Source organism: Seriola aureovittata, chromosome 1 (assembly GCF_021018895.1).
Source record: "Seriola aureovittata isolate HTS-2021-v1 ecotype China chromosome 1, ASM2101889v1, whole genome shotgun sequence".
Classification (NCBI taxonomy): domain Eukaryota; kingdom Metazoa; phylum Chordata; class Actinopteri; order Carangiformes; family Carangidae; genus Seriola; species Seriola aureovittata.
In genome coordinates, this window is record NC_079364.1 from 25,804,559 (window position 1) to 25,831,195 (window position 26,637).

Here is a 26,637-nt window from a genome sequence, read left to right on the forward strand (position 1 = left end):
CTGCTAGACGAAGCACGGCAGCATAGAATGAGACAAAGCGAGAGAACATTTAAAGTAGGAAATTTTCCCTTAGATAAGCAGTATTTTTAATGATCACCACTCTCCCCCTGTCGCTCCGGTGTGACACCGTCAGAATCTGCTTAACACTGATTTCTGGCTCCTTCATTAAACACTGTTCCCTGCCAAAATGTGAAGCGCAAATGTTATTATTTATAAAAATGATACTCACTCTGAAGGAGAGGCGTAGAGTCTTTTAGACGCATTCAATTTATCCACATATTTTACACAGTCTCCCCATGCACGGTTTAATTCTTGCAAATAAGTTGCAGATGAAGAGGAACCATAGAGTCATGATAGTGACACTCATATAATGACCTTAGCTCCAGGGATGGCTGAAGGCTCTGAATAATTGGTCCTTGGCCCTGGAAACACTTCTGACATACACAGCTTCAGAGGAAATGGAGTACTCTGAGCCAAGACTATTAGCTCGTGCATGTATTTTGAATTAATCTCCGTAGGTAAAATAATACAATCACAAACAGACTTACTGAAATATTTTTTGGAGATTTATGTGTTGAAAAAGGTGATGAAACAGAATTTCAGAGCACTTTTTAAATATCGATTGATTTATTATCTGTTATTGAAGATGGTTGGTGTCAGTGCAAGAGTGCAAACACAAATTGATTTACATTAGGAAAATTGTCAATACTGGTACATATGGCTTGAAACAACTGGGTGATATATATAGAGTTTTTGCATATGACTATATACCATATATAAATACAGTATACAATACAGTGCAACTAACTGCCCTTTATAGACATGACAGCTCTCAGTACAGCACTTAACATCATACACACACTGCCCATATATTTTTATATATTAATTCAATATTCAATATTTGAGCTTGAGGGACACTGCCATATGTAATTACTGTGTTCTACTGATGAAGTCATACATGTCTCTATCTAGTCTTAACACAAAGACTTGCCTGCATTAGCAGGTTGAGGCTGAACTCGTCTCTTTGTAGCGTCTGAGTGCAGATGGAGAAGTGAAACCTGATTGGTTAGTGCAAATGGCTCTTCACCCTGCAGCGAACTAACTGCCAGGCACTTCACATGAAGAAAGGCCTCAAGATGCAGCTCACAGATGTTCTCATAATGCCGGCCATGTGGGTGTCAGGTGAATGAGGTCCATGGGTAACAGACATGCATAAAGCACGTAAAATGTCAACACACACTCATGTTTAGTAGTAGGAAACTTACACAAAGGAACGTGGGCCACTGGGCATCATTCATCAAACATTTCTACACAGACATTTGATCTTAAGTTACACTCAAACTAAGACATTTTGTTGAGATTAATCATTGTTATTTTTTATGCATATTTGTTTGTTTTGCGTCTAGTTTTAAGTCATCAAATAGTGAATGAAGTACAATTAATGTGAAAACACGAGTCCACAGACATGCTACAAGCTCTGTGAGGCTGCACGCAGCTAACGTCGGCACGGTAACATGATGATGATAACCAGCTATATTGTTTATCATGGTCAACATCCTAGTTTAAGCCTTAGTTAATCTTAGCATATTAACATGGTAACATTATTAATGTTAGCACGCTAACCTTAATTAATTAGCACAAAACTGATATTGTAATTAGTTTTGCAGGTATTTGGTCCTAAACCAAAGTGTTGGACGAACTGATGGTGGCGCTAGAAGAAAAGTCAGAGGATCAGCAAAGTCATAAGGATTTATCCCATTGGACCATGGATGTCCATATTAAGTTATTAAGTGTCGGAGAAGCCAACAGGCCGACATTGCTTTTAGCATGACTAAAACCTAATAAAGTGTTAAATATTCCTCTGGATTTTCTGGCTTTAGCTTAATCAATTAATCATCTGAATAAATGGTTGAAATCATCAAAAAAAAATTTGCCCAAAAATTGCCCACATGTATGCTAACAGTTTGCATGCAGCCCAAAATATATGACTGTGTGGACCAACAGACCAACAGACCAACATGTCAACATGACAACCTGTGTGGCATTATAAGAACTGCCTCTTTGTACATCATGCTTTTTGTCCATGGCATAAAATCCACTGCTACTGTCTTTGTGGGAATTTTTCTTTTGTTTGATAGCTGACAGAGAGAAAGAAGGTGACAGTAAATGTGGAGAAACAACATGAAATAAATGTCCTGGTCGGACCCGAACTGGCATTGTTGTAATTACACTATCAGTTATCTACTTCACAGTCTGTCAGTGATGCTGCCTTATGTGGAGCTGGTAGCATATCAATGTCCTGTGATACCAGACCTGTCTGTCCTGCTCCTAATGTACCTGACAGCAGAGAGATGATTTGAAGTTTCTGGTTGTACAGTAGTGTAGTTTATACAGTGTGAGTGAAATCCTTCAAGCCTTTCTCATACATTGCTCGTTAACACTGAATACTAATATTACTTGTGCTAATTTAACACTGTGCTAATGTAACCACACCAGCGGAGTTAGCTAGTATTCTTAAGTGTAGGTTTTATACAATGCAGAAAGTGCAACGTTCAGTGCAGCAGTCTCTTGAGAAGGCTCCCCTCAGCGTTTGACAATAGCTAGGTTTCCTATCATTGTGTATGCATATGAATTTAGCTCAGCATATAGATTAGCAGTACAAAGGTTAGAGCCATGACAAGGGATTTTATTTCTACTGGAGCTACCAACCCTTATTTAAAATGTATGGGGAAATGAAAGCCTTCACCAAGGTGGCATATGTCATGTCTATATACTGAGAAGCTCCCTGCTGTGTCTTGTTGGACCAAAGCTGGCTAGGGGGAGGGTAAGAGACAGGCCAACTCAAAAACCCATGGTCTGGCTTTTATACTGTGGTCTTTGCAGGGCACAGAGCCCTTTAGCTTCCTTCACAGCCCCCTAGCTGCTTGTGACGTCAAGCAGAGCGTGTTCTGCTCTACCAAGGACATCTGTCTGTAAGCGTCTGGGGGGCCAGGAGCAGCCCCTCAGGCCAGTAGGAGGGAGGGAGAGAGGGAGGAGGGAGAGAAAAGCTTTTGTTAAAAACAGCAGAGATGGAGAATGGCAGGTTGGCCATCATGGCTCCTGCAGCTCATCCTCCTCTTCACTCCAAGCATATAACATCGCTCTGAGGTTCTTGCCGGATTTTGGACATTTTTGCATCATGAGAGAACATACTGCTCTTTATTCTGTGCTGAGAACAAGGACTGTTATTTCTTATTTAGGTCTTGACAGACATTTTTACCGATCTATTAAGGGCACAGAGCTTGAAGTTAGACGTAAATAATTCAAGATGTGGGAAACAGGTGACGACAAAAAACAATGGTGAGACAGCCAAATGGATCTGATTATTTTAACTGGCACAATTTGTTCGTAATTATTTGCATGAAGACAATAAAACATGTGCAGACCACTGACTTTTTCTTACAGTAAATTTAATGTGAGGTGGGCTGTTATAAAATTAAAGCAACAGATTTCATCTGAACTACCTAAATCATTGTTAATACATTGATAAATTGTACATGTAATTGGGCATCCTGATGGATATTTCAAGCATATCAACCATGTGTCAGTCAGATCCATTGTCAGAAAGAAGATGCTGTATTTTAGGGGTGGGTGCCGGGTAATGCATTTTTTACTGTCCTAAAACATTGGGTGATGTCATCATGGAGTTAACTGATATGCACTTAGCAGGGCACTCAACATCTGTTGGAGAGCTTTGTGCAAGTGCGACAAGTGTTTCCCCGGAGACGTTCATATTTGTATTTCCATACACGTCCCATTTCACCACGCCAGCCATAACATAATCACATTGTGCTTTTTGCATCTAGATTAAAACCTTTTTGTAACAAAGCTGTTGATTGATTCTGTGGGTATCTTGAAAATGTTCTACATCTCCTGACCTTTGCTAATAATTTGACTTGACAAATCCCAGTTCGCTGCTTCAAAAGGGCATACAGGCAGACTGGAAGCACTGGTATTTATGTGACTTTGGAGCAGCAGATATTTATGTGGTACCATTGATCGGATCTGGCAAATGTATGCATCCTGCCAGCTGGTTGTTCTCCCACTCTGGAATTAATCTCTGTAGTGACCTTTTCAGTTTTTGGAGATGGTTGCTGACAGGGTAGTCCGTAAAGTAGACAGAGAGTCTTGTACTTGTACTTGTAGGTCACAGTTTTGATTTCCATATCTGTTTCAATGAAATCTAAATATCTCAAAGAGGTGTCCGGCAAAATCATTCAATGTTGCAACAATACCAATCTGTACAATCATGACCAGTTCCATAACACGTAGAAATTCACTAAAAGAGATTGATGGCTTTCCTAACACCAGAGTTGCTTAACACAATATATATATATATATATATATATATATATATATATGTGTGTGTGTGAGCTCATGTTAACAGTAATCTAAGGACTAAAATGGTTTGAAGGCAGCATGTATCCACATTCCTTCATACTGCTGCTACTGCTCCATAGCATTTGAACACCTGTGTGTGTCTGAATGTACTTGATGTGAATGTTTGAATTGAATGGTAATTGTAAAAAAAAAAAAAAAAAACTTCTAAGGGAAAAACAAATCTATCAAAGCCTGGCCCAACTCTGGTTTGTATCAGCTGGCAGTCATCGAAGGAAGGACGGTAGACTCGGCATCGTGGCACCAGATTGAAATCAGAAATCAGTCTCCCAGTGTCATGGCGGCCTCTTTACTGACAGGAAACGCAGACTGGAGGGTTGCAGATGGTAAAATGAAGTCTTCATTTATCATACAGTCATAAATCTGAAAATGCAGGCAGTTGCTGTGGGCGCTGGGAGCCCATGCCTGGTGCCAACTGCCAGGCAGAGATCATCCTGGTGCCATCAGTGAGATAGCGGACCTCTCTCGTTCTCTCTTTCCCTCTCCCTCTCTCTATCGCTCTCTCAGGCCTGGAGAGATTTGTGTGTTGTTTGTGGCAAGGCCTAATAAGGTTAGCATTGATAACATTAATGCTACATTTGCCATGTGGACAGCGGCAATAATCATCTCCACCCTGTTTGCCACATCCAGTCATGATCCCCAGTGTCTGACTGTATTTGCACAGTGTTAAGAGCCTGACTCCCAACTCAACACTCCCTGAATTCACCTGCTATTAGTTAGTATTCGTTTTAACTGCAGTATCTTTATTTTCACCTCTATCCATTTAAAAAAAAAAGGCAGAGTGAATGCAGTTTAGATATTCAGCTGGTTGGTACTCACTGCTATTATTTTCCCTACTTTGTGTTGTCAGCGTGTTTGGATCTTTCAACAGTTCCGCCGTGCTAAATGTGAAGTGGCAACACCCTAAAGGGCATGCCTTGCCAGCGGGGTTTTAGCAAAAAATCAGAGCCAAGTGCATGCACATTTTAGATCAGACTTTGTACACCAAAGCAACCTTTTACAGTGCGCCATCTGAAAGTAACGGGAAATTTTCCCCTGATCAGAACCCATACATATGTGCTGCACACAAACACCAGCGCCCAGCGAACACATGCTGAGAGATAACATAAAAGAACATGAAAGACATGAAAGCGCACATTGATTGTCCCTGTTCGCTTCAACCCAGGCCTCTCTCCCCCAGCGGGCAGGCATGCAGGCAAGCTGGTGGGTAGGCATTCCCTGTGCTGTGGCCAAGATTGATAGGCACGTGTGTGTGTGTGTGTGCGCGTGTGTGTGTGTGTGGGTGTGTGTGTGTCTGTGTGTGTGTGTGTGTGTGTGTACTGTGTTTGCATGTTGGAGGGAGTGTAGACACCCTCTGTGCCATGGCCCCAGGCCCTCACACATCCACCCAATAGAAAGGGCAGCTCCAAGCAACGCTGGGTCCCCCTCAGCCCTGCAGCCAGACATGACATTACCTTGGGCAGTGCCTCCCCACAACCTCCCCCGTATATATCACAAAGTGCAAAAATCACGATGGGACCTTGTGACTACACACGCATACACACATACACAGGCACACATACACAATCTTTGACAGAAGCTCTGTTAATGGCTGACAACAGGCTTCCATTTTGTTCGGCTCAGGAGAGCTTAGACAATACATGGATGGATTTAAATAGGGATACAGAGGGATACATTTCTCCTATATTTTAATTTGTGCATTTGGTCCCACTCTCGTCTCATTGTTCACTCATTCTCACCCGGTCTTGCAGAGCTTTAAAGTGGGACAGTTTTGGTTACAAATGCTCCTCAAATTGAAACTGTGTGATCTGAAATTCAAATCTTGTGTTTCCTGGTTCACTTGTGAGACTGAAAATAACTGTCATGGTGCTTCTTAATTTGGTTAAGATATTCAGAGAGAGAGAAAGCGATGTTTTGAAGTTTGAGATCATCTGAGCTACAGAGTAGAAAAGTTCATTTAAAGCTGTTCTGTATCATAGATGGTTATTTTGGGTGTGGGTGTTGGTTATGAATTTGTTTTATGGAGACAAATCCACTGTAATCCTCAAAGCCGACACCTGTAGGACATACAGTATCATACATTTTCACATATAACACATACAAATATTTGTGTAAAATTCACTTTTATTTCAGCAGACATTAAATGTTAGGTTGGCAGTCACTATATTGATACCTTGCAAATGAAATACTTTCTACTTCAGATACATGTGATACCGGGGCAACACAACACCATGTATAGAGCAGAGGGATATTTTCTAATCTTTGTGTTCCTGTGTCGTCACCAGATGCAACAACAGGAACTGGCGCAGATGCGGCAGCGAGATGCCAACCTTACAGCACTAGCTGCCATTGGACCCCGCAAAAAACGCAAGGTGGATTCACCAGGGGCCACCCCATCAGGGACCGAGGTAAGAAGCAGACTCACTTAATGGCTCTATTATCTAATTTTTTTTTGTCCCTGACTAGTTGCTGATGTTGTCTACTCTTGACAACAGCAGCTTCCCCAGTAACTGATATAAATCTTTCTAAAAGAAAAAGAAGAAAACTTCAAAAGTGGGAACTGTCAATTTATTTCCGTTATACTTTAATAGGGAATATGTTTTACCATTCATGATAGTTTCAAGGACAAGCAGAGTAGGATTAATTTGTGATGATGAAATGAAATATTGGCATAACATAATGACAACCTACCTAGGCTTCCTACAAAGAATACTGTTCTCTATTGTAAATAATTCAAATAAATTCCTTGCATTATATTTTTTGTGTAGGCAGCTTTCAGTGGTAATTTTTCTTGCGCTGTCATCCCTGACTGTGGTAAGTTCAAACACGGAGGGTTGGTAGATGGTATGCAAGAAATGACTCACTGAATACTCATTCACTTTGTTTTAATGTTGGATATTTTCCTGATCCACAGAGTGCTCCATACTTGTCATGTGTCTGTAGGCCAAGGTGTACAGTAGCCAAAAACCTGATACTTTATAGTTGCAAGAGTTTTCTGACATTGTTAACATACATGCAGTGACCGACTTTGCTCTCAGGACAGTTGATCAATAACCCACAGCTGGCCGTGACATTGCAGTTTGACACTAGTTTTGGAGATTGGAATTAAAAATAAAAGTCCCTGAGAGGGTATGACAGTAACCTCTCTAACACTCGCTACACACTGTAAAGTTTACTGAGCTGAACAGAATGTGAGAGTCAGTGTATGAGATACCACTCCTTTATTTTTCATGTGGCTCAGCAAACCACTCCAATGAGTGTTTGACCATTGTTTAATTAAGATTCTAATAGGATTCAAGTTCAAGTTTTTAAGCACATTTGAGAACAACATTTACAAACACAAAACCACAAATCAAGAATAGGAAATCATTAATAAGAGAAGCTAAAGGCTAGACATGGTTTCACAGTAGTAGTAGCACTCAAAGATACAATATTAGACATCAGCATATCCAAAAAATAGTGAAAATAGTGGGAAAGATTAAATGACCTGCTGCAAGAGTTTTGCAAGTTTTACTTCACTGTGGGTGATGTGCATGGACTGGTTAATGGGTTACCATCATCCTGCATTAAAATATTTTACTGTGTGAAATTATAGAAATTAATGATAATTCAGATGAGATGAACCAGATGCCTTGGCTTCATTTTATTTCATATTTATATGCTCATATTTATATTTCGCCCCAGTTGCCTTAGGTCCCTGATTGACTGAGAACTCAGTTTCAGTTTGTCTGTACAACAGAGGTTGTTTGGTGAGGGAGCTGTGAAATGCATTATTGGTAATGCATTATTGGGTTGGCGACACAGTGTGCAGCGATGTTCTCATGTTTATTCATCTACAAAGTGGATGAAGATGAACAAATCTGAAATCTCCGATTAGAGTCATGAGCCAATACCTTTCTGGAGGCACCAGGGAGTGGGTTTGTTTTGTGGAATAATGTCCTTTGTTGGCCTCCGTTTTCCCTGAGGCTTTTGTTTTAGAGCCATTGTGTTCTTGATACCACACATCCTCTTCATGCTTAACCAGTTTAGCATTAGTCAAGTTTAGGAATGTGTCTAATAAGCCACTCTCCACAATCAAAGTCAGCAAACGTGACAAAGATGGCAGGAAATATCTGTGTGTGTTACAGGGAGCATGGTGACATACTCCCTGTAACACACAGACTTGCCCAGTCTGCTCTTAATTAAGCTGAACTGTGTTATTATAAGAGACGTCTCCTGTTTGAGGTTCCATGAGCACTAACTTGAGTATCATATTTCTCCAGCACAGGGTCATACATGAAGTCATGCACAGTTGCTGTACCAAGTCACATTTTCCTTAAGGCGGGGGAAACATTTGAATTCCACATATTCATCTGTAAATATGATGAATCTAAAATAAGCCTGAATTTTGAATGTCAATTGGTCATTTTAATAACCTACTTATCGAGTTGCATCTTCACATCCTTCGCTTAGCAGCAATATGCTGCAGAGGAGCATAGTAATGCACCCGGTAAAAAAAGCATAAATAACAAAATAAAAGCATTACTTCTGGTCCTTGAGTGCAGTGCCAACCTCTTTCAGAATGTTTTACCCTGATGGGTATTAGCCTGCGACCTTCTGCTGCATTCAAAAAAGCTTTCTCAAACTGCTTTCCCAAATGCAGTTATACAACATAAACATGAATATACATTATGCTTGAGTTGTTGTCTTTTTTTCTATTTTTTTTCCCCTTTTTTAATGTCCTGTTCATGTTTAATTAGAGGGGCATAAAGAAGTGAAGTCATAGTGTACCCCCCCCCCCTCTTCTGGAGTGATTGCAGAGGGGGCGGAGGAGGAATCTTAACTTATTTTCACTTCGTTTTCACCTCCTCACATTTCTTCATTTCACATGGGCTGGAAGCGCCGGCGGCGTTCTCTTTCCCTTCTCCAGAGCAAAGTGAATGTGACTTTTCTAAGGGGGTCACAGGATGCCTGGAGGCCTGTGGGTGTTACTGGACTGTTGCCTGCTCTTAGCTTCACTGAGGGGCTTGTCATAGATTTCATCTCCACAGAAATGAGCCGGGGGCCCTGGCCAGGAGCACAAGCAGCCAACGTTATGAAGGGCCCATGCTGATTATTTCCCTCTGACATCGCATCCTGAGCTTTCCGCATTAATCCTAGACAAAGGCAGCCCTTCAGTGCTGTGCCAGAGCTCAAATTAGGAGCCAGATAATGGCCTTGTTGAGATCCTGCTCTGTTCACCGAGAGGCAGAACTCCCGTTGAAATCCTCATCTTCAATATTCCTTCTCTCCTGCTTGTTCTTTCAGTCGTCAGAACACCTTTCAACCATGTTCGGACTGTGACGGAATTCAGGTGACACAATTTCGCTCCATTCCCCCGAACCCAACCCCCCACCCACCCACCACTTCCTTTTCACCCACCTTTAATTTGATGGTGGCTTGGCCGGGCTTGGGCCTGTGCCTGGATGTGGATCGCCACGGGCTGTGAAACTGATAGCCAGTCAAGACTGGAGTGTCTGTCTCCAGCCTGATCTAGTCTGCAGGAGGGAACAAAGGGGGCCTTACAGGGCTCCGCAGGGTGGATTAGTTCCAAGGAGCCAATGGCTGGGGCTGCTGGCTGGCTCTCTGGAAGAAGGCCTGCTGTGGCCCCAGCGGTGGGTCACTGCACAGGCGCACACACACACACCAAAAAAACCCCCCTCCAGCTCAGTAGTCCCCATCCTTCAGCCCTAACCCTCCAATCAGCACACATATGCGTTTGAAGTGCAGCACAAAAGTCAAGGGTGAGCTACCTTGAAGAAGGTGGAGGGATGAGGAGCTGGGACAAAGGGCAGCTGAAGGTGGATGGAAATATGATGAAGGCACAAATGACCTTTGCCCTCAACGATATTAGCTTGAAGATGTGGACACTAATGCTTTATTGCTTGATTAAAAAGTGTTGAGCTATTGAAAAAGGAAATCTTGGGAACCAAAATCACATACACTTCTACAGGAAATGCACACAGAGGCTGTTTTTTCTGGATTTCTTTGGATGTATTTTGCAGCTCGACTGTTAGCATCTGTATAGCACTGCTGCAACTGCAGCTCAACAGTTACAAGAGCGAACACTTTAGCTATAGGTAGACTGTGTAAAATCTCCAGTCCTCTGCTTCTCTCCTGCCACATCACTATTTGTTTATGGTATGTAGAAGAGATAAAGAGGGGTTTTAGCTCAGTGTGTCAGGGATGGGATACAGTTTGTCAAACAGAGCTTTATTCACAATGACTGTTCCATCACACCCTCTGCATTCAGTCCTTTCACACTTTTAACATGATTTGACTGTTACTGTTCACTGTTTCATCCCCCCCCCCTCCATTGATTTTTGTGTGTTATGATCTCCCTCTCTTCACATTTGGTGCATCTTGACTAAATTGTGTTGCTACAGTAGCTTATGAAAGACAGATAGAGACACTTCAGTACATCTAAGGTTTCGCATTGAAGGTTCTGCGATGTAAAAATTGCCTCGACGCACAATGTCCTGCAGTGTTAAACATGCTCAGAGCTTTTGAAACATCCTTGACACATTTATGAGCACAGAGTTATCATCCAGGCACTTGGGCCATTTATCACATCAAAGGAAGCGCTTTGTTTGTTGACGTCAAAACGACAATAGCAGCTAAATTGCCCTGGTTTGTACAGCCACACTGCCTTTCTCCTATCTGCCTCGACCAGGCGCAATACAAGGGACAAAGGTAGGCGAGCGATTTAATAGTGAGCACAGTCTATTTTTCCATTTGAATTCATTTCACCTTCTTTCTTTGAGGCTGTAGATCAGAAAGAAGGAGTGAGGCAATAGAGTGAGAGGCATGGGGAGAGAGGGGGAAAAGCACAAGGAAAACTGATGCCCTTTCCTCCAGCTAAATTAACAGGAATCACGTGGAAAACAATCTGAGTCTCCAATGAAGGAGGGAGGGGGGGGGGCCATTAAAATTAGCCCCAAGCTATGGACTGCACCCAATATCACTAAAGCTGCACTCACTACAGATGTGGAGGCTGGCTTACAGGCAAACTATGCTCTGTTCTATAGCTACAATTAAAATCAACCTCGCTGCCAAAAAATAGGAGGGGGAAAGAGGGGGTAGAAAGGCAGACATGGAACATCAAAGACAGATTGAAATGTGTAGTCAGTAATAAGAGTGGTCTCCAAGCCCTGAGGTTCTCCACGGTCCCCTTGTTAATGAGAAATTTTGACCTCTGGTTTGTAAGTTAAACTTGTAATCTCGGTTAATGAAGTAAATCAATCCCAACTCGGGAGTGTTCAGTGTCTCTCCCTTTGCCTTCTCCCCGCCAACCTCCCCTCTGTCCTTCTCTCTTGTGCTTTTCTCCTTCTCCTTCTCCTTCTCCTCCTCTTCCTGCGTCCCTCCCAATGTGCCGCCTGGGAGTAAAACGGCCAGGTCTTCAACCAGACAAACAGGAAACTCGCAGACCACGAGGGTTCCGGAGCCAGAGGGGGGGCATAAGGACTCAGAGGACTAGGACCAACCAGGCTGTTTGGTTAAGAAGGAGATGGCCAACTGAATGCTAGTAGAGGCGACAGCGTGGAGGAAGCCACCCCCCTCCTCTTCCTCCTCCTCCTCCCCTCCATGTCTCTATCTTTTACCCGTCTCTACTCAGAGTCTGTTGGGAAGAGTATGTGGTTGAAAAGTCATGCCTGGTTGCTAGTTCAGTGGAAGTAATGTGCGAGTACACAATACTCAATACAACCTCCTCCTGTGTTTATTACCATAACATCTCTCTGTCTCCTGCTTCCCTCTTACTCCTCTCCATGTCCAAACCACACACACACTGGGTACTGTTAGTGGAAAAGACACCTCACTCAACCTTGGGTTTATTTAGTTTCCTTAAACATGTGGAGCTCCACTTTTTCTTAAACTGTATAGAGGCTTCAGTTGAATCCACTGGGTGCACTGACATTAACCCCTGATTAACTGTTGCATTTATAAGTTTGTTTCACCGCTAAAGTAACACAGCGTGGTATCAGAGGTGAACTGAAATGACTTTAGCTTGACTTATATCAGACTGTAATGAAGCATAAGGATTCCTGTGTGGGTTCCCTTTCTCTATATACTACAAAAATATGATTACAGAGGGCACAGAGAGGCTGCTGTTGGTTTCATAATGTCAAGAATACTGTAATATTAGTTTGACTTTACGTTTCAAGGCAACTGTATTTCCAGCGAGGACACAAAGGAGACAGAGTAGAGTCTTGGTTACAGGGGCTCTTTGGCCAGATGCCATGCGTTCTTAGAGCTTTAACACAGTGCACTTTGCCAACTTTCCCTTCTCCTGCACAATGCAGAGCACAGTGTTAACCACCAGTGGTTATTGCACTATGGGCTATGGGTTAAAGCATTTAAAATGGAGCTATAGCATTAGCATGAAAAGTTAAATACATTTATTTTTTTCTTCAGTGATGTGGAATACATTAATACATTTATCCACCTCCATTTAGTTCTGTACTGAAATACCTTGTACAAAATATGAAAGAACCACTTATTACCTAAAATACCTGAAATTGAAGAAATTTCAACCGAGCATTACATTACAGTTACATAGTACTGTATATTACAGTCATCTACTGAAAGGAAGTCACAGTGTGTACTTTGTACATTGCGACAGCTATAACACACTGTGTCACACACGTTACAAGCGTTAATCGGTTAAAATGATATAAGCCCACAGGGCATATGGATCGTTTTGGCAGGACCTGGAAAGATGAACTCTGGAGCACATGATTATAATAAAAGTTGAATAAGGTTAAAGTATGTGGCAAGTAACAGTTCAATGAAGAAGCAAATCAAAGCTATAACTGCAAATAACAGAAACTTCCAATCAAATGTTGACATGAATAGTAAACGCTTGTGTAAACAAGACTAAGAGTCATAGCTATGCTAGCAGCAGTGTGTGTGTGTGTGTGTGTGTGTGTGTGTGTGTGTGTGTGTGTGTGTGTGTAAATATGTGCACACCAAAATCCAAAATTCTGTGGAAATCAATCCATCAGTTTTCAAGATATTTTACTAGAAACCAAAAATGTCAACCTCATGGGAGCGCTAGAGGGAAAATCGGAAGATCCCCAAAGTAATTAGTAAATGCCAATATGTGTCAAGATATTTCAGTCTGGACCGAAGTGATGGGCTGACTAACAGACTGACATCGTCATCCACAGAGTGATGCTGCTAGCGTGGCTGAAAAGTACATTTTTCTGATAAAAATACTGGGCAGCTTAAAAAACACAAGCCTGATATGTAATGAAATATGTTTTGTGTACGTTACAGTGTCTTAAGACATATTATGGCTTTTCATGAATTGTTTCCAAATTGTTTTACCATTTACATGCAAATCTTGATGGAGCAGACCCAAGACGTGGGCAAGTGGTTCAGTATTTTTGAATTTAAGAGAATTTCTGAATGGCCTGTTGGCTCTACTGTCTCTGTCCAAACAGGCAGCTCTTGACTCTGCACATTAACTGAAATATGTGTAGAATAAGGAAGCAGAGGAGATCCAACTATATGGCATACGAAATATATGATTACTCAGCATCACTGGCTTTAATCCCTTCATTCTTCTCTATAAGTTTCTGAAAGGGCTTCCACACACACACACACACACACACACACACACACAGGCAGTCCATGTTCCACCACCCAGGTCATTCGGGCTTATGTTTCTAGTAAGTCACACATAAAGAGACGAGACAGCAATCAAACATTTTTAGTGATGGAGAAAGGAATCCTACATCTTACAGCTACATGAAAGAAAATATGTATCTCACTGAGTCTGTAAGGTTATATCATACAGTTTTGCATTGTGCGCTGGTTATGCATTATGTACACTCAGTGAACATTGATAAATTGTATTTACCTGTTGATGCTCCATCTATACGAGAGAATCAGTCTGCATCACTAAGATAAATCTCAAGTTGCCCTCAAGAGACAAAACAGTTCACACTTACACTCAAGCCTAAACAACTGGTTAGAACCATTTTTATATTAAAACACTGATATGAATTTCATGCCTTTTCATGTAGATATCTATATGGGATCTGGGCTCTATCTTATAAACCTAACTTCCAGGAATAGGATTGGGACCATTTTGGCTCTGTCTTATAATTGAAGCATCCTGATATTAGTGAAAATTTGATGGAAATTCACATTCACATTTATGAGAGCGTTGTGCCGTCTTCCTCCCTGTCAGATCTCCCTCCTGAAAATGATCATGTTTGTGTTTGTGCTGTTGAAGGGCGGGTTTAACGCCTTGGACAGTCTGAAGTCCAGGACGGCCTTGTGGTCTACATAGTGGTCTATGGTTTCAACCTTGGACTCTGACTAAGACTTGTAAGCCCGTCTGGGACAGGTCGAGTCACAGGAATACAAGAGTTCAGCTGAAGCTTAAAAAAAAAAATCCTTAAAATTATTGAATTATTTTCAACAGAAAAATTATTTATTTTAAATGCAGTTGGTGCAGACCATTTTTGAACAAGTCCTAAATAAACCTTACATTTATATATGTACATACATGTACACATTAGTATTAACACTGTAATCTCCTTATTTAGATAAGAAGCTTCTATATATCCATATTCATGGCAAAGTAGTGATCCCCCTCATTTCTGCCTTTAAAACTTTGCCCTGAAATAATGGTTAAATATACAGTTTTGACAACAAAGTTGAGCCCCAGGCACTTAAAAGATACCGATCTTAAAGAAATTAATTACCTCCCTTGTTAATCTTGATATAATTAAATTTCTGAAGAATGAAATTTGCTGCCTCTCGTCCCCCCCCTCCAACCCTCCTCCGCCTCACTGCTATGGAGGCGGGTCGATAATGGCTGGCTCTCTAGCTAGCCTGCTGGCCAGGGACATGGGGACAGCCTAACATCCTGGGCCCCATGCTGTGCTGTACCGCACTGTGCAAACCCACTCTCCTCATCCTACGCCTTCACCACTCATAGGGATCGTCAGAGAAAACGCCTCGATCGCTGCTCTTCCATTCGGTGCCTGCTTGTGCTTCCTCTATCCTGGAGGAGATGGAAACTCTGGGCCTCCAAATTCTTATTCTTAACATGTGATAATGTTGTCGAACAACTTGAGAGTTTTAGAGCGCGGGCGCTACTAATGAAGTTGTCAACACGGAGCCTCTGAAACTTACATGGTGGAGCCCTGGAGAGCCCGGAGAGTTCTTTCTGTTATGGCTCACTTAAGAAACTCCTGTGTCTTTGTGTGACTTACTGTTGTTATTTATAGGACCTCCTGCGATGCTGTTAGATTTAACCCTGGCTGCTTTCAGGGAGCAGTGCATTTTCTTGTCGCTATGTGTTTAAGTTTGTTTTGCTTTGACTTGAAGTTTTATGTCAGCTCCATTGTCAGCTGTCAAGGTTTGAGCCTGGGGAAAGAAAGGAGGAAAAAGCTGGAGAAGATCTTTCATTAGGTGCTAGCGGGGGGGCAGGGGAATGCCAAGGAGGGTGGATGAGAGGTGGTAATATGTATAGAGTAGGCAAAATACTACAACTAGATGGCAGAAATGCCAACATAGAGCGTAGTTTCAGTTTTGCAGAATCTGATTCAGGACTTTTCTTGGTGGAGGTGTGTATCATGCATCCTGTAAGCAGCACTTCTCTGCTTAAAACTCAACACTAAATAATTGAGCACCATCTTTACGTTTAGTGCATCATAGCTGATCTCGAGGAGTTTGCATTTTTAAGAAAAGGGGATTTTTTTTTTAATGTAACCCACACACACACGCTTTTGTGTTAGTTGTCTCTGCTTGATGTATTTTATAATGTGTGTGGGAATGTCATTGGAAGTGAACCCTTCATATTTCAATGATACTATACAATGATAAAAGGCTGAACAATGTGATGTTTGAGTGATGCAAAGCTACACCAAAAAGACTGCAGTGCAAAGGTCACCCATTCGATAAATGTGAATATTTCAAAAATGTATTGAATGATCATCTATGAAAAATATATATTGTGTTAATCAAAAATATACAACCACTCAGATAAGCCAGCAACAGATGACAGCGTTATTGTAAAGCAGAAATTATAATTTGTTTTGATGAGCCACGGCAAGTTTTTACTTTCTAGTGACACTGTTAAATGTAAATTCAGATGAGTTGATCATTCCCACCCCTAAAACTACTGCCGTCAACTACCCCCATTATTGCCCTCTCTAAGCTTTTTACTACAGGCCCCAGAAGTCCCTTTTTCTCTCAGTCTCCCACTGGGCCGTGCTTTGGCTTCTAGTTACTACTGAGCTACTCATCATAACCTGGACCAACCACCAGCTACTTCACTCAGCAGAGATGCTCAAACGATGCAGTCCTTATCCGTTGCTCCGTCTAAAGACCATTTATTTCAATGTTTTCTGCTAAAATATTGTTGTGATACAGTGTCCTCTATTTTGTCTTTAAACGGAAAAACAGAACATCTAAAATTAGCTTCAGAAAATGGTGAAAGAGAACAAACAAGGCGATCCATTAGTGAGGATGGGTTATTGGCTGACTTGCCTCTTCTCATGGCGGCCCATTAAAAGTGGTAATGTCTGCCTGCAGCAGTGCCTGGGGAAGAAGAAGGAGGCCATGGAAGGCATATTTCACATGCATCAGACACTGGAATTAAATAGACCAATGTTCCCTAAAAAGACTGAAGTACATCTCTTTCTGATGTGCGTCCCGGGCAAAAATTCATTGATCTTAGAATGTCCCTTGGCAATTATAAAATATTAAATCCAAGTCGCACTTTTCGGCTCAGCTTAATTTTTTTTTCCTCGCTTTTCACTGCTTTCCATTTGACCAATTTAGAAAAAAAGTTAGAAATGGATGGCCATGAAAAAAAGGCACTGATGATAAAGACTGTGCCCACTTTCAGATATCTTTTGTTATGTTTCTGTATTGTTTTTGCTGAACATCTCAGATCATTAAATGGGATGAGGTCCCAGCAAAGCAGAGAGTGCCTGAAACATGTCTTCTGTGACATCTTTATTTCTGAGCACAAGGTCTTCTGAGCTCCTGACGCCTGTTTCAGCACTCTGGGGATGACAAATATTTGTCAGCTGCTTTCCATTAGGTTTGTGGCCCTGGTGCTCGCCTCCCTGGCCCCTTTATGTCCCTCAGAGATTACAGAGGGGTCCACAGTTAATTGCCCAAATCATTAAATTTAACATATATCTCAATAAATATAATCAGCCAGCTGTTTGACAAGGTACACAGTTCATTAAGTGTCCTTGCTTGTTTGTCGTTTCCCTAATTAAGATTTAGAATCGATCATTGAGTGCGTAATGTACAGTGTAGCTCGGCTTGCACGGGGAGTCTCTCTGCTCAAACCAAAAGGAATGGCATCCGCTTGCTAAAGCTTTACCATTTAGCACACTGACTGCAATGGGAATTAGACATCCTGTGCTAATTAGGGAGGCCAATTAACTGTGAAATTCAGGCGTTTTTGACAAATAATCTCAGCAGAATTCAGACATCACCATGCACATGAATGTTATCAGTCCTGAACGGGGAGAGGATAAAGGCTACTGGCTCCACTGCTGTTTTTATATGTGTTGCTGAAAATTGTTGTGTCCTCCCAGTGCTGTCAGTCAGCATCCAGTTTATTACTGTCTCCCAAATTGCCTGAATGAATCCAATCTTTCTTAGATACTAAAATCCATTAATATGACGCCGTGTACGTGCAGATTTATTCTATGTAATGTAGCTGTTATTGAGTGCACTAAACCATTGAATAATGATAAGTCTGTGTTGTCTGAGAGAAAAATAATTGCAATAACCACAGATCCCAGCTAGTATTAAGTACTGCGTTATGAGGTCTGGTTCTGCTTTGGCCTCTAAACAGCAGAACAATGATGTTGCATTTGGCCGTGTTTGGCAGAGCAGCTGCCCAGCACTTGACCTCTATTCGCTTTTCCCGAAAAAAAGAATTGGCATCACCAGAGAACCTCAATGTTTCTGTGTCTCTCATTCCCATTTTGATTCATGATCACATGTATTTTTTAGATTGCATAAATTATGTATTTGTTGGACTAATGAACGCCCTCCACTGATAGAACTTTGGGAGAGTTGTGAATAGCTAGATATGGCCTCTAACACCCACATCGGTGTTCTGATTACAAGTCAGTTCTGAGCAATAGACGCGGTCGCATGGCCTTTTGCATGCAGCGATTTTTATATGCACATACAACAAGGTCCAGAGAGCCACCAAAAAAAACATACCTTCTCGGCTGCTCTGTGTCACTACACACCGCTGCTTTGCTGTGTGTGTGTGTATGTGTATGTGCTGAGATGCGTGCAGTAATGTGTGCTTGTGTGGTCTGAGTTGTTGACAACTATAAAACAGGCCCTTGCTGTCTTTATTACCTGTGCGACCTCTCCCAACTGCTTTGTCCTTGCAATCCACAGAAACACATATAACCGTGCTTGCGATGGCGGTTTCTGTTCAGTTGGAGTTTAATAGAAAGCCACCATTACACCATGGAAGGCAATGGCTGTGGGTGTCTGCTGAAGCTGTTTGGATACCAGGCAGCGCCGGAGGTGTGTTTGCGGGGCGCCGGTGGGCAACTCCTGCAGCTGCCCGCCTCAGGTTCAGGAAGAATTGAGTACTTCCTTTTACAAAATGTGTAATTATTATGGCAGACAAGGGTGTGGGTTTAAACCAAGTCAATATGTAGATAAGCGTTATACACACACGCACACATACACACACAGCTGCCTAGAAAATGATGCTGTTGTACGTGGTATAATAAAGCAGGTTGCCAAAATGCTGTGCAGGTAGGAAGGAAGCCTTCTGGGCCTGTGGAAGAGGAATCTGATGGGAGGAATGAGGCCTCCAGGAAAGTGCCAGCAAAACTATAATGAACAACTCAGTAACTGAGTCCAAATTTTGCAATGCTGCTTGCCATTTTTACCCCCAACCCACCCCCAGATTCCTAATTGACAGCATATTATGCAGTTTTAATTCGGAACTTCTTGTGCCAAATGTACCATGTTGTGGAATCGCTACACTTCTCTATGTTTTGCAGAAGAACCAATAGTAGTGTTAGTATAAGTAGCATATTTATGTTAAAGTTGAATTGACATCATAAATGGTAAATGGTATTAATGGTAAAGGAAATATTTATTTATGACTAACTGTAAAAACTCTGTCAGCCGCTCACCCTGGCAGCTTGTTGGAAAAAAAAAATGACACTGGGGGTCACAAATGTTCACAGAAGCTGTCTTTAAAGAAGAAAGAAAAGTGAAGTTTTGGTTCGTCTTTCTGGGCCATCTATATAAAATTCTACACTTTCCCCAGAAGAGCCTGGATTTTAATCAGACCTGCTCTTCAGACAGCCATTTTCCTGCTTCTCATTCTTAGCAGGCGTCACGTCAGGTGCATGGGGACCAGTGACAGCGGCGCTGGAACTGAGCCTGTGATGGCTAAATGATGTCAAAAATGGCCCCATTTATGTCAATTTGAGATCAAGGACCAATTCATAGTGTGAACCACCGCAGTAAATGTGCTTTCTTATCTCCTCCATCTGCATATCTACTGTGGCCCCCTTGGTGTGCTCCTCTTTTTCTACGTGAAATGTGTGACTGCTCATATGAGGATTTATGTGAAGACTGACGGTTCAGCATACAGCACATGTCTGCGGAGCAGCGGGATCTATCCTGCTGCCTTTTGGTCTCTGTGTTGGGTTCTGTGTTATTCAGTGCCACGCTATTTTGCTAGCCTACTCCGCTCCCCTAATTAGGCCATTTGCAGTATACGTTACCCTTAGTGTGGTCATTTATGTTCGATACCAGCGTGAACTGATAGTTTTTTGTTAACTGGTTGTTCCTATTTGGAACGTTTCACAAAGACATCAAAGGGCGGACCACAAGCCTCATTTGGCAACTTCTCCCAGCTATCCATCGGCTGCAAAACACCCCAGTGCCTTGATTATTAACTCAGTCACCACCCTCTCATTCAACTTGAATTAAAAATTAAAAACCAGCAGAAATGACAGTGCCACACCATTGAAAGTAAAGTGTGCAAAACCAACAAGGGCTCATTAGTGAGTAGTTCTGAAGACAAGCATTCTGACTTGAGACTTATTACACTTCTCCTATTTTAACTCTAATTGGGTTCATTTTATATATGAAACGCCTTGAATATTTAATGTTGAAAAGTTCTACTTCTGATACTTTATGTAGCCAAAGATACTTGGCCCGTGCTAATTGTCCAGGTTATCAGGCAGGCTGTTAGCAGTTTCTCAGTTACTGGCGCTCTCTCTGTAGAAAACAGCAAAGAGGAAGGACACTGAGCGCATCGCTCGGTGGATCATTGATGCGATCCTGATCTTCAGATAAATAAAAGCTGATTTATAAATCTCAACAACAACAAAATCGTCATCTGGATTGTTGTGCTATTAGCTGCTGCACTGCTGTTGTACTATTCTGATTGTACACAATAGGCCTTTTTATTCATTTAATAGCCAATAATAACCAATACGTGAACAAAATGTTATTACCCACAATCCTAAATGGTGTTTCCAACTTAAGCTACAAAGACACAGCTAATAAAGCCTTTGCAGTATTTAACAAGTTGTTCAGCTAGCCAGGCTCAGAGCATTTTAATTAAATAGATTAAAAACAATGTTATGGTTTCTTCCTCTGCTTGCCTTCACACAATCTTTTGTTTCTCTTAGGTTGAAAAGAAAGAAGGGGGGTGAGGGGGGTTGGGGGGGTGAAAAAGCAAGATTGTGTTTCCAGGCAGGAAAGTTTGAAGTTCTTTGTTTGGAAGCGAGGTTCCGGGTGCAGCACACTGTTTAGCTTGGTGACCCTGTGACTGTCTTCTGAGGAATTGTATGAGCAGCCCTGCAGAATAGTGCTTCAGGGTCAGCTTTCATCTTAGCGGTAACCTGTGGACTTTGAAACTCAGGGCGATGGAATTGCAGCTTTGTCAGTACACTACTAATTAGAAAATTCCTGACCTCGAGCAAGATGTTTTAATTATGTGTTGTGTCAACGAGTTTGCAGATTTAATCCACCGTTGATACACACTCAAGTGTGCAAACTGTGTCGCATATTGTAGTAGATCAAGTGGAATGGTGAAGGGGGCATTTTACCCCATCTTTCTCTGCCCCATATAACCCTACGCCTTTCCTACACCATGTTTGTTAAGAGCCATCACATGCTTAAGTAGCCAAATTAGACGTGGAGTTAATGTGTTAGCTCGTGAAAAAGCTGGTCTGATTTGCCTTGGTTTGTAGGAGGCTGAACAATGTGACAGTATTGTGCTGGGTGTGAGCTCTCTGTTGCAGTGAGTCAGTGTGAGGGAAGGCAGGAAGGGGTTAAACAGAAATTGAGCGGGGATGCTGGGGGCAGCAGTGCTGCAGAACATAGCAGTGTTCGTGCGAAGGCAAGTCATTTCCCGAAACACTGCAGACACATGGCCTGCGGCACTCTAAAACCTTTGGAGACCAAAATGGCTTGCAGGAGTTAGAAGTAATAAGGTGTTTTTTTGCCTTCTTTCTCCTTGACTGAAATTCTGCACGGTTGCTATGCATTGCCATGGAGCTGTGTAGCTGTTTTTATGGTTTATGTGGGTATTAAGATGCTCTGCAACTGGCCATTTTTGAGATTTGTTGTTCTTTAGTTGTGAAGCAAATGGAAGTTGTTTGTTTTGAAAGTAATTCCCTCATTTTTTTCTGCCATGATCAGAATGCTAGACCTCACTCTCATCCTTTTCTATTTTCCCCTTTATTCTTTCAGTTTCTCTCCCTGCTGTTCACAAAATGACAAATTAAAAAAAAGCACAAGAAAAAACAGATATGGCAAATGTGTTTCACTGTGCTCCATTTTTAATAAGTACAGTGACAATGGCAGCTTCTTGTTTAGGCTTTACTACAGAAAAGGAACCTGTGATCAGAACAAAGGCCGTCTGTGTTGGTGCATGAACATAAAGCTGCGGTATTAGTCCATCCTGACCTCTATGATTATCGGTGGACTGAACCAAAACCCTTTCATCCTTTCCCCTGGTTCTGTTAATCTTGGCTGCCTTGTCTGCTTCAAAGACAGGCTCCGGCATATAATCTGGGTATGTACATCTGTGAATTATTATTCTAATTCTTTATACGTTTATTAGAGCTGAATAAACTCCACATCAAATACATCACTCGGGCAATGTCAGAAAGCCCCGGGCAAATCAGCCGACATCTGTTAACTCTTTCAAAATGGCCTCATCCAGCATGTCTGTGGGCGTAGAGGAGCAAGAAAAAGGAGAGGCAAGAGAGGGAGAGAGAAAGTCTCTGTTGCTGATTAATGGCGGCCGTAGGAGAGGCGTTTCAGGCCGAGTGTGGAGATGAAGCGGGGCTGCACTCCCACGGCTGGGCTCCACACTGTAAACACTGTGAAGGGACGAGGCAGCGTTCCCCGATTGAAATGCGGCGTGGAGGAGAACATGTGGGAAAGCTTTGCTTCCTGGCACCTAGTCAGTCAACCAGGCAGTCAGTCAGTCAGTCAGTCAGTCAGTCAGTCAGTAAATTAGTCAGCCAGTCAGTGAGTCAGTCAGGCCCTCAGCCAGTCAGCCAAACAGCCAGTTTTTTTTAGTTAGTCCGTCAGTCAGCACATCAGTGAGTCCTTCAGTCATGCAGCATGTTTGTCAGTCAGTCAGGCACTCGTGATGAGAGGAGCCCCATCAGGAAAACCTCACCACCTGCAAGCTGCTTTAAAGACTTTACCAGCCAGTTGCACTTAGCAAACACAATCAATGCTAGCTACCTGGCCAGCATTATACGCAAAATTCATCAGTATTTGACTAGTGGCTGCTGTTAATTTCCACCCTGGCTTTAACTTCATAAAACACCACCTGGTTCAGCTTTTGCTTCACTTCTTTGTTTAGCTTGTCAACAGTCTGTCTCTGTTGTGCTATATATGTCCTCCTTGCCTGAAGCACAGACATCAGACTTTAAACGGATTTTTCAGCATCAAAGTAATAACAACAATAGAGTAATGTTGCATCATGAACAGCTTATCTATTTCTCAACCAACATGGGGCTAGTCTTTATCCCTCAACATGAATGCTGAGCAATGTTTTTCCCCATGTTGCAGTTTTAGTTGACATAGTATGTGAGCAGCTGTGTCGTCACATACTGGTACATACAGTACACGTGTGTGTGTGTGTGTGTGTGTGTGTGTGTGTGTGTGTGTGTGTGTGTGTGGTGTGTGTGTGTGTCTTCTCCCACCATGCAGCCCCTGTCTGCAACTTCTGCTTGTGAGAAGTGGAGTGCTGAGACAGCAGGTTGGCCCTGTGCAGGGCCGAGCAGCTCTGTGTGCCTGGCAAAGTGGGCCATTAACCCACCGCCCTAAGCTGTGACCTGGGCCAAATCCAATATTGGCTCCGGCATCAAGGCACAGGTGCCATTCAGGGTTCAAAGCCACAGATCAGCAAGAACCCCAGCACCGCTCCTGCCCCAACCCCCTTCTGCTTTCTCAAACAATAAAGGACTGAATGTAAATTCCTCAAGACACCTACAAGCATCACTGCTGCTGCTGCACAATTGGAGACAGGGAGTCAAAAGCTCAAGTGAAGAAGAGGGAGAGAGAGGTACATACATTATTAATCAAAAGTAAATTTAGCAAAAATAGGAATTAATTTTTGTCCTCTCAAGGTTGAAGTGAATGTTGCTGGTCATCAGAGGGCTGAGAACATGAAAGTGTGACCTGCTGACTTTGTCTTTCTGTTTTTTCTCTGTACGTCTGAGCATCACAGGTGATGATGATGATGATGATGATGATGATGATGATGATGATGATGATAGGTATCCAACCAACCATACTGGCCTAGTCAAACCAAAAACACATAACAGCACATAAAGGTTAAAATAATGAGTATTCGGAGAGTTGTTCTGAATGTGTTTGATGATGCTCAGCAACATTTCTATACACTTGTGTTCGGGAACAAGTCTTCATGGATTCAGGGGGATCAGTTGGTTACTGTAGGTATTTGAGTCAATCCTACATATTATTTTGCTGTTGTAAACACTCATTAGAACAGCAAATGTGTATTAATCTGCTCTTGAAAATAGTCCCCAACTAAAATGTGCTTTTACTCTCTCTATATATTAAACTATATATTTGCTCTGGGTTCTATAGATTTACATCTTCAGTGAGAGTGAGTGGGCTTGGTGGTTTTGGGGTTTTTATGGGATTTGTAAACAGTAAAAAAAAAATAAAGGATAATGCTAGCCTTATTCTTTATTTTAATATTTGTTGTGGACGACCTCTCTAAATATTGGCAGCTTCCATGATTTATAAGTAACCGTATTAAAGTTGCTTATATTATGACTGCGATACTCGTGACACATGGTTGGAGCATTTACAGATGTTATGTGAAGTTTATGCACACAAGGGATTATTGAAATTTCAGTAAGTTATTTGCCTGATTGCCACATCAGACTCTGAGAGTGGGCGAAATTTGTCACAGGTTTCAAGTTTTTTATTCTGTCTTTTATTCTATTGTGTTGTTTTCTATAAACAGTTTTACACTAATTGCCTGTTACACAAAACATACTCAGCCTCACTCTTTGTGCTCTCGCATGCAGGCACGTGTTTGTTGGACGCCACTGGGAGTGGAATAGTGTAAAACAATGTGCCTTGCCCATTGGCGCTTTGTCGTGTACGTCAATAGAATGTGGCTGAAGACCGGAGTCAGCAAAGAGGCCAGACTATAGATGAGCTTCATCTCTCCTCTCCTCTCCTCCTCTATCCCCTGCTCCCTCTTTCTCTCTGTTTTTCTCTGTCCCCTGCTCCAAACAAGTCAAATGTCTGAAGAGATGTATCGAAGTATCCCTGCGCGTTCTGTACGATGGATATGTCATATGACATAATGCCTCCAAGCGCCCATCACAGATAAAATGACAGATGCTGTTTTTTGCCTCATGGATCTTTCTTGGCAAAGCTGATTTTGAGACTTTCAGTTTTGCTCTCCCCCTCTCTCTCTCTCTCTCTCTTTCTTTGTGCCTCTGCTCTCCTTCTTTTTCTGTTCTTATCACTTTTTTCTTTTCATCCACCGTGACCTTACAAAGCCTGCCATTTTGTTTTTCAATGAATTTTAGACACAATTACTGTGTAATTGCTGGCGACAGGGAAAGCGTGGTCGTTGATGTCTTGCTTTCCTTTTTAACTGACACTCAACCATCTGCTTTGGTTAGCGTTGGTGTTTACCCCTCCCCTCCCCGCTCCCTCCTCCACAACATGATTTCCTGCGTGTACTGACGAGAAGGATCGGTCTCCATAGATACCAACAACAACATACTGGTGTTTGCGTTGTTGCAAATATTTACGTGGAGGGCATATAAAGACAGAGGGAAGAGGAGAGGCTGCGCTGAGTGAACTGGATGAGCGCTGACCTTTCTGCCTGTATTTGGATCACTTAGGGGCTGCCCTGTCCCTGAAAGGAATGAGGCATTCTGGGAGCCGTGGCACACTACCTGGGCGGCAATGTCTGGCTATAAGTGCTGTCTCCGTCCTCCCCAACGTCACCCGCTGTGGCCACGGCACCACCCCAACACCGACTGCCTGTGGCGACCACTGCCCATCCGTCCAGGTGGATGGATGGCTTTGATTGGTAAAATCTGTGGCCCTGTCGCCGGCCTCACTTGTGAGTGGCAGTAATTGGCATGGCAGTAGGCAGGCCCATCTTTCACATGTGGTCAGCCATGATTGACCTGATTAGGCCGAGGTCATTCCCCAAAGTGAGGGTCTGGTTTGCCCCGGGGGTGACGATGAGCTGGCTGTACTCACTGCTTCAACTCAACTCCCTCCCGGCATGTCAGTACTACTGACCAGAGATGGTAGATGTGGTTGAGGTGAGTTGGTGAGAACAGTGGCCTGGCTGTCCTCACTCCTCATCCAGTGTCCCGGGGTCAGAGAGTGTACAGAGGGAAATTTGAGACAAGGCATCGTCACACAGTGTACACAAAGACAAGCGTATGAGGGGGGGGGCGGGTGCTGGAGGGACTTTGGTTTGGTTCTTGTAAATTCATACCCATCATATGTTTGCAATTAGGGCCTGTCTGTACTGTGTGTTTACAGAGTGGCGCAATCAATGTAATTGTGAGAGGGTGTTCCTGACTGGAATTTCTGTCTTATTTCTCTCTGCCTGGGTTCAAGTGGGCACTTGCTGGATTTGTTTCCCAGTGTTTCTCATTTACAAAT

General features: G+C 42.5%; 1 protein-coding gene across 3 annotated transcripts in view; it reads left to right on the plus strand.

The window, feature by feature from the left end:
* The window catches only part of LOC130166390 (transcription initiation factor TFIID subunit 4), an 82,030-nt gene that overhangs the window by 51,342 nt on the left and 4,051 nt on the right, over positions 1 to 26,637 (plus strand). For all 3 annotated transcript variants that reach the window (XM_056371966.1, XM_056371974.1, XM_056371983.1), the window contains one exon: positions 6,723 to 6,845. In XM_056371966.1, coding sequence (XP_056227941.1) covers positions 6,723 to 6,845 — 123 coding nt within the window. The remainder of the gene's footprint in view (positions 1 to 6,722; positions 6,846 to 26,637) is intronic.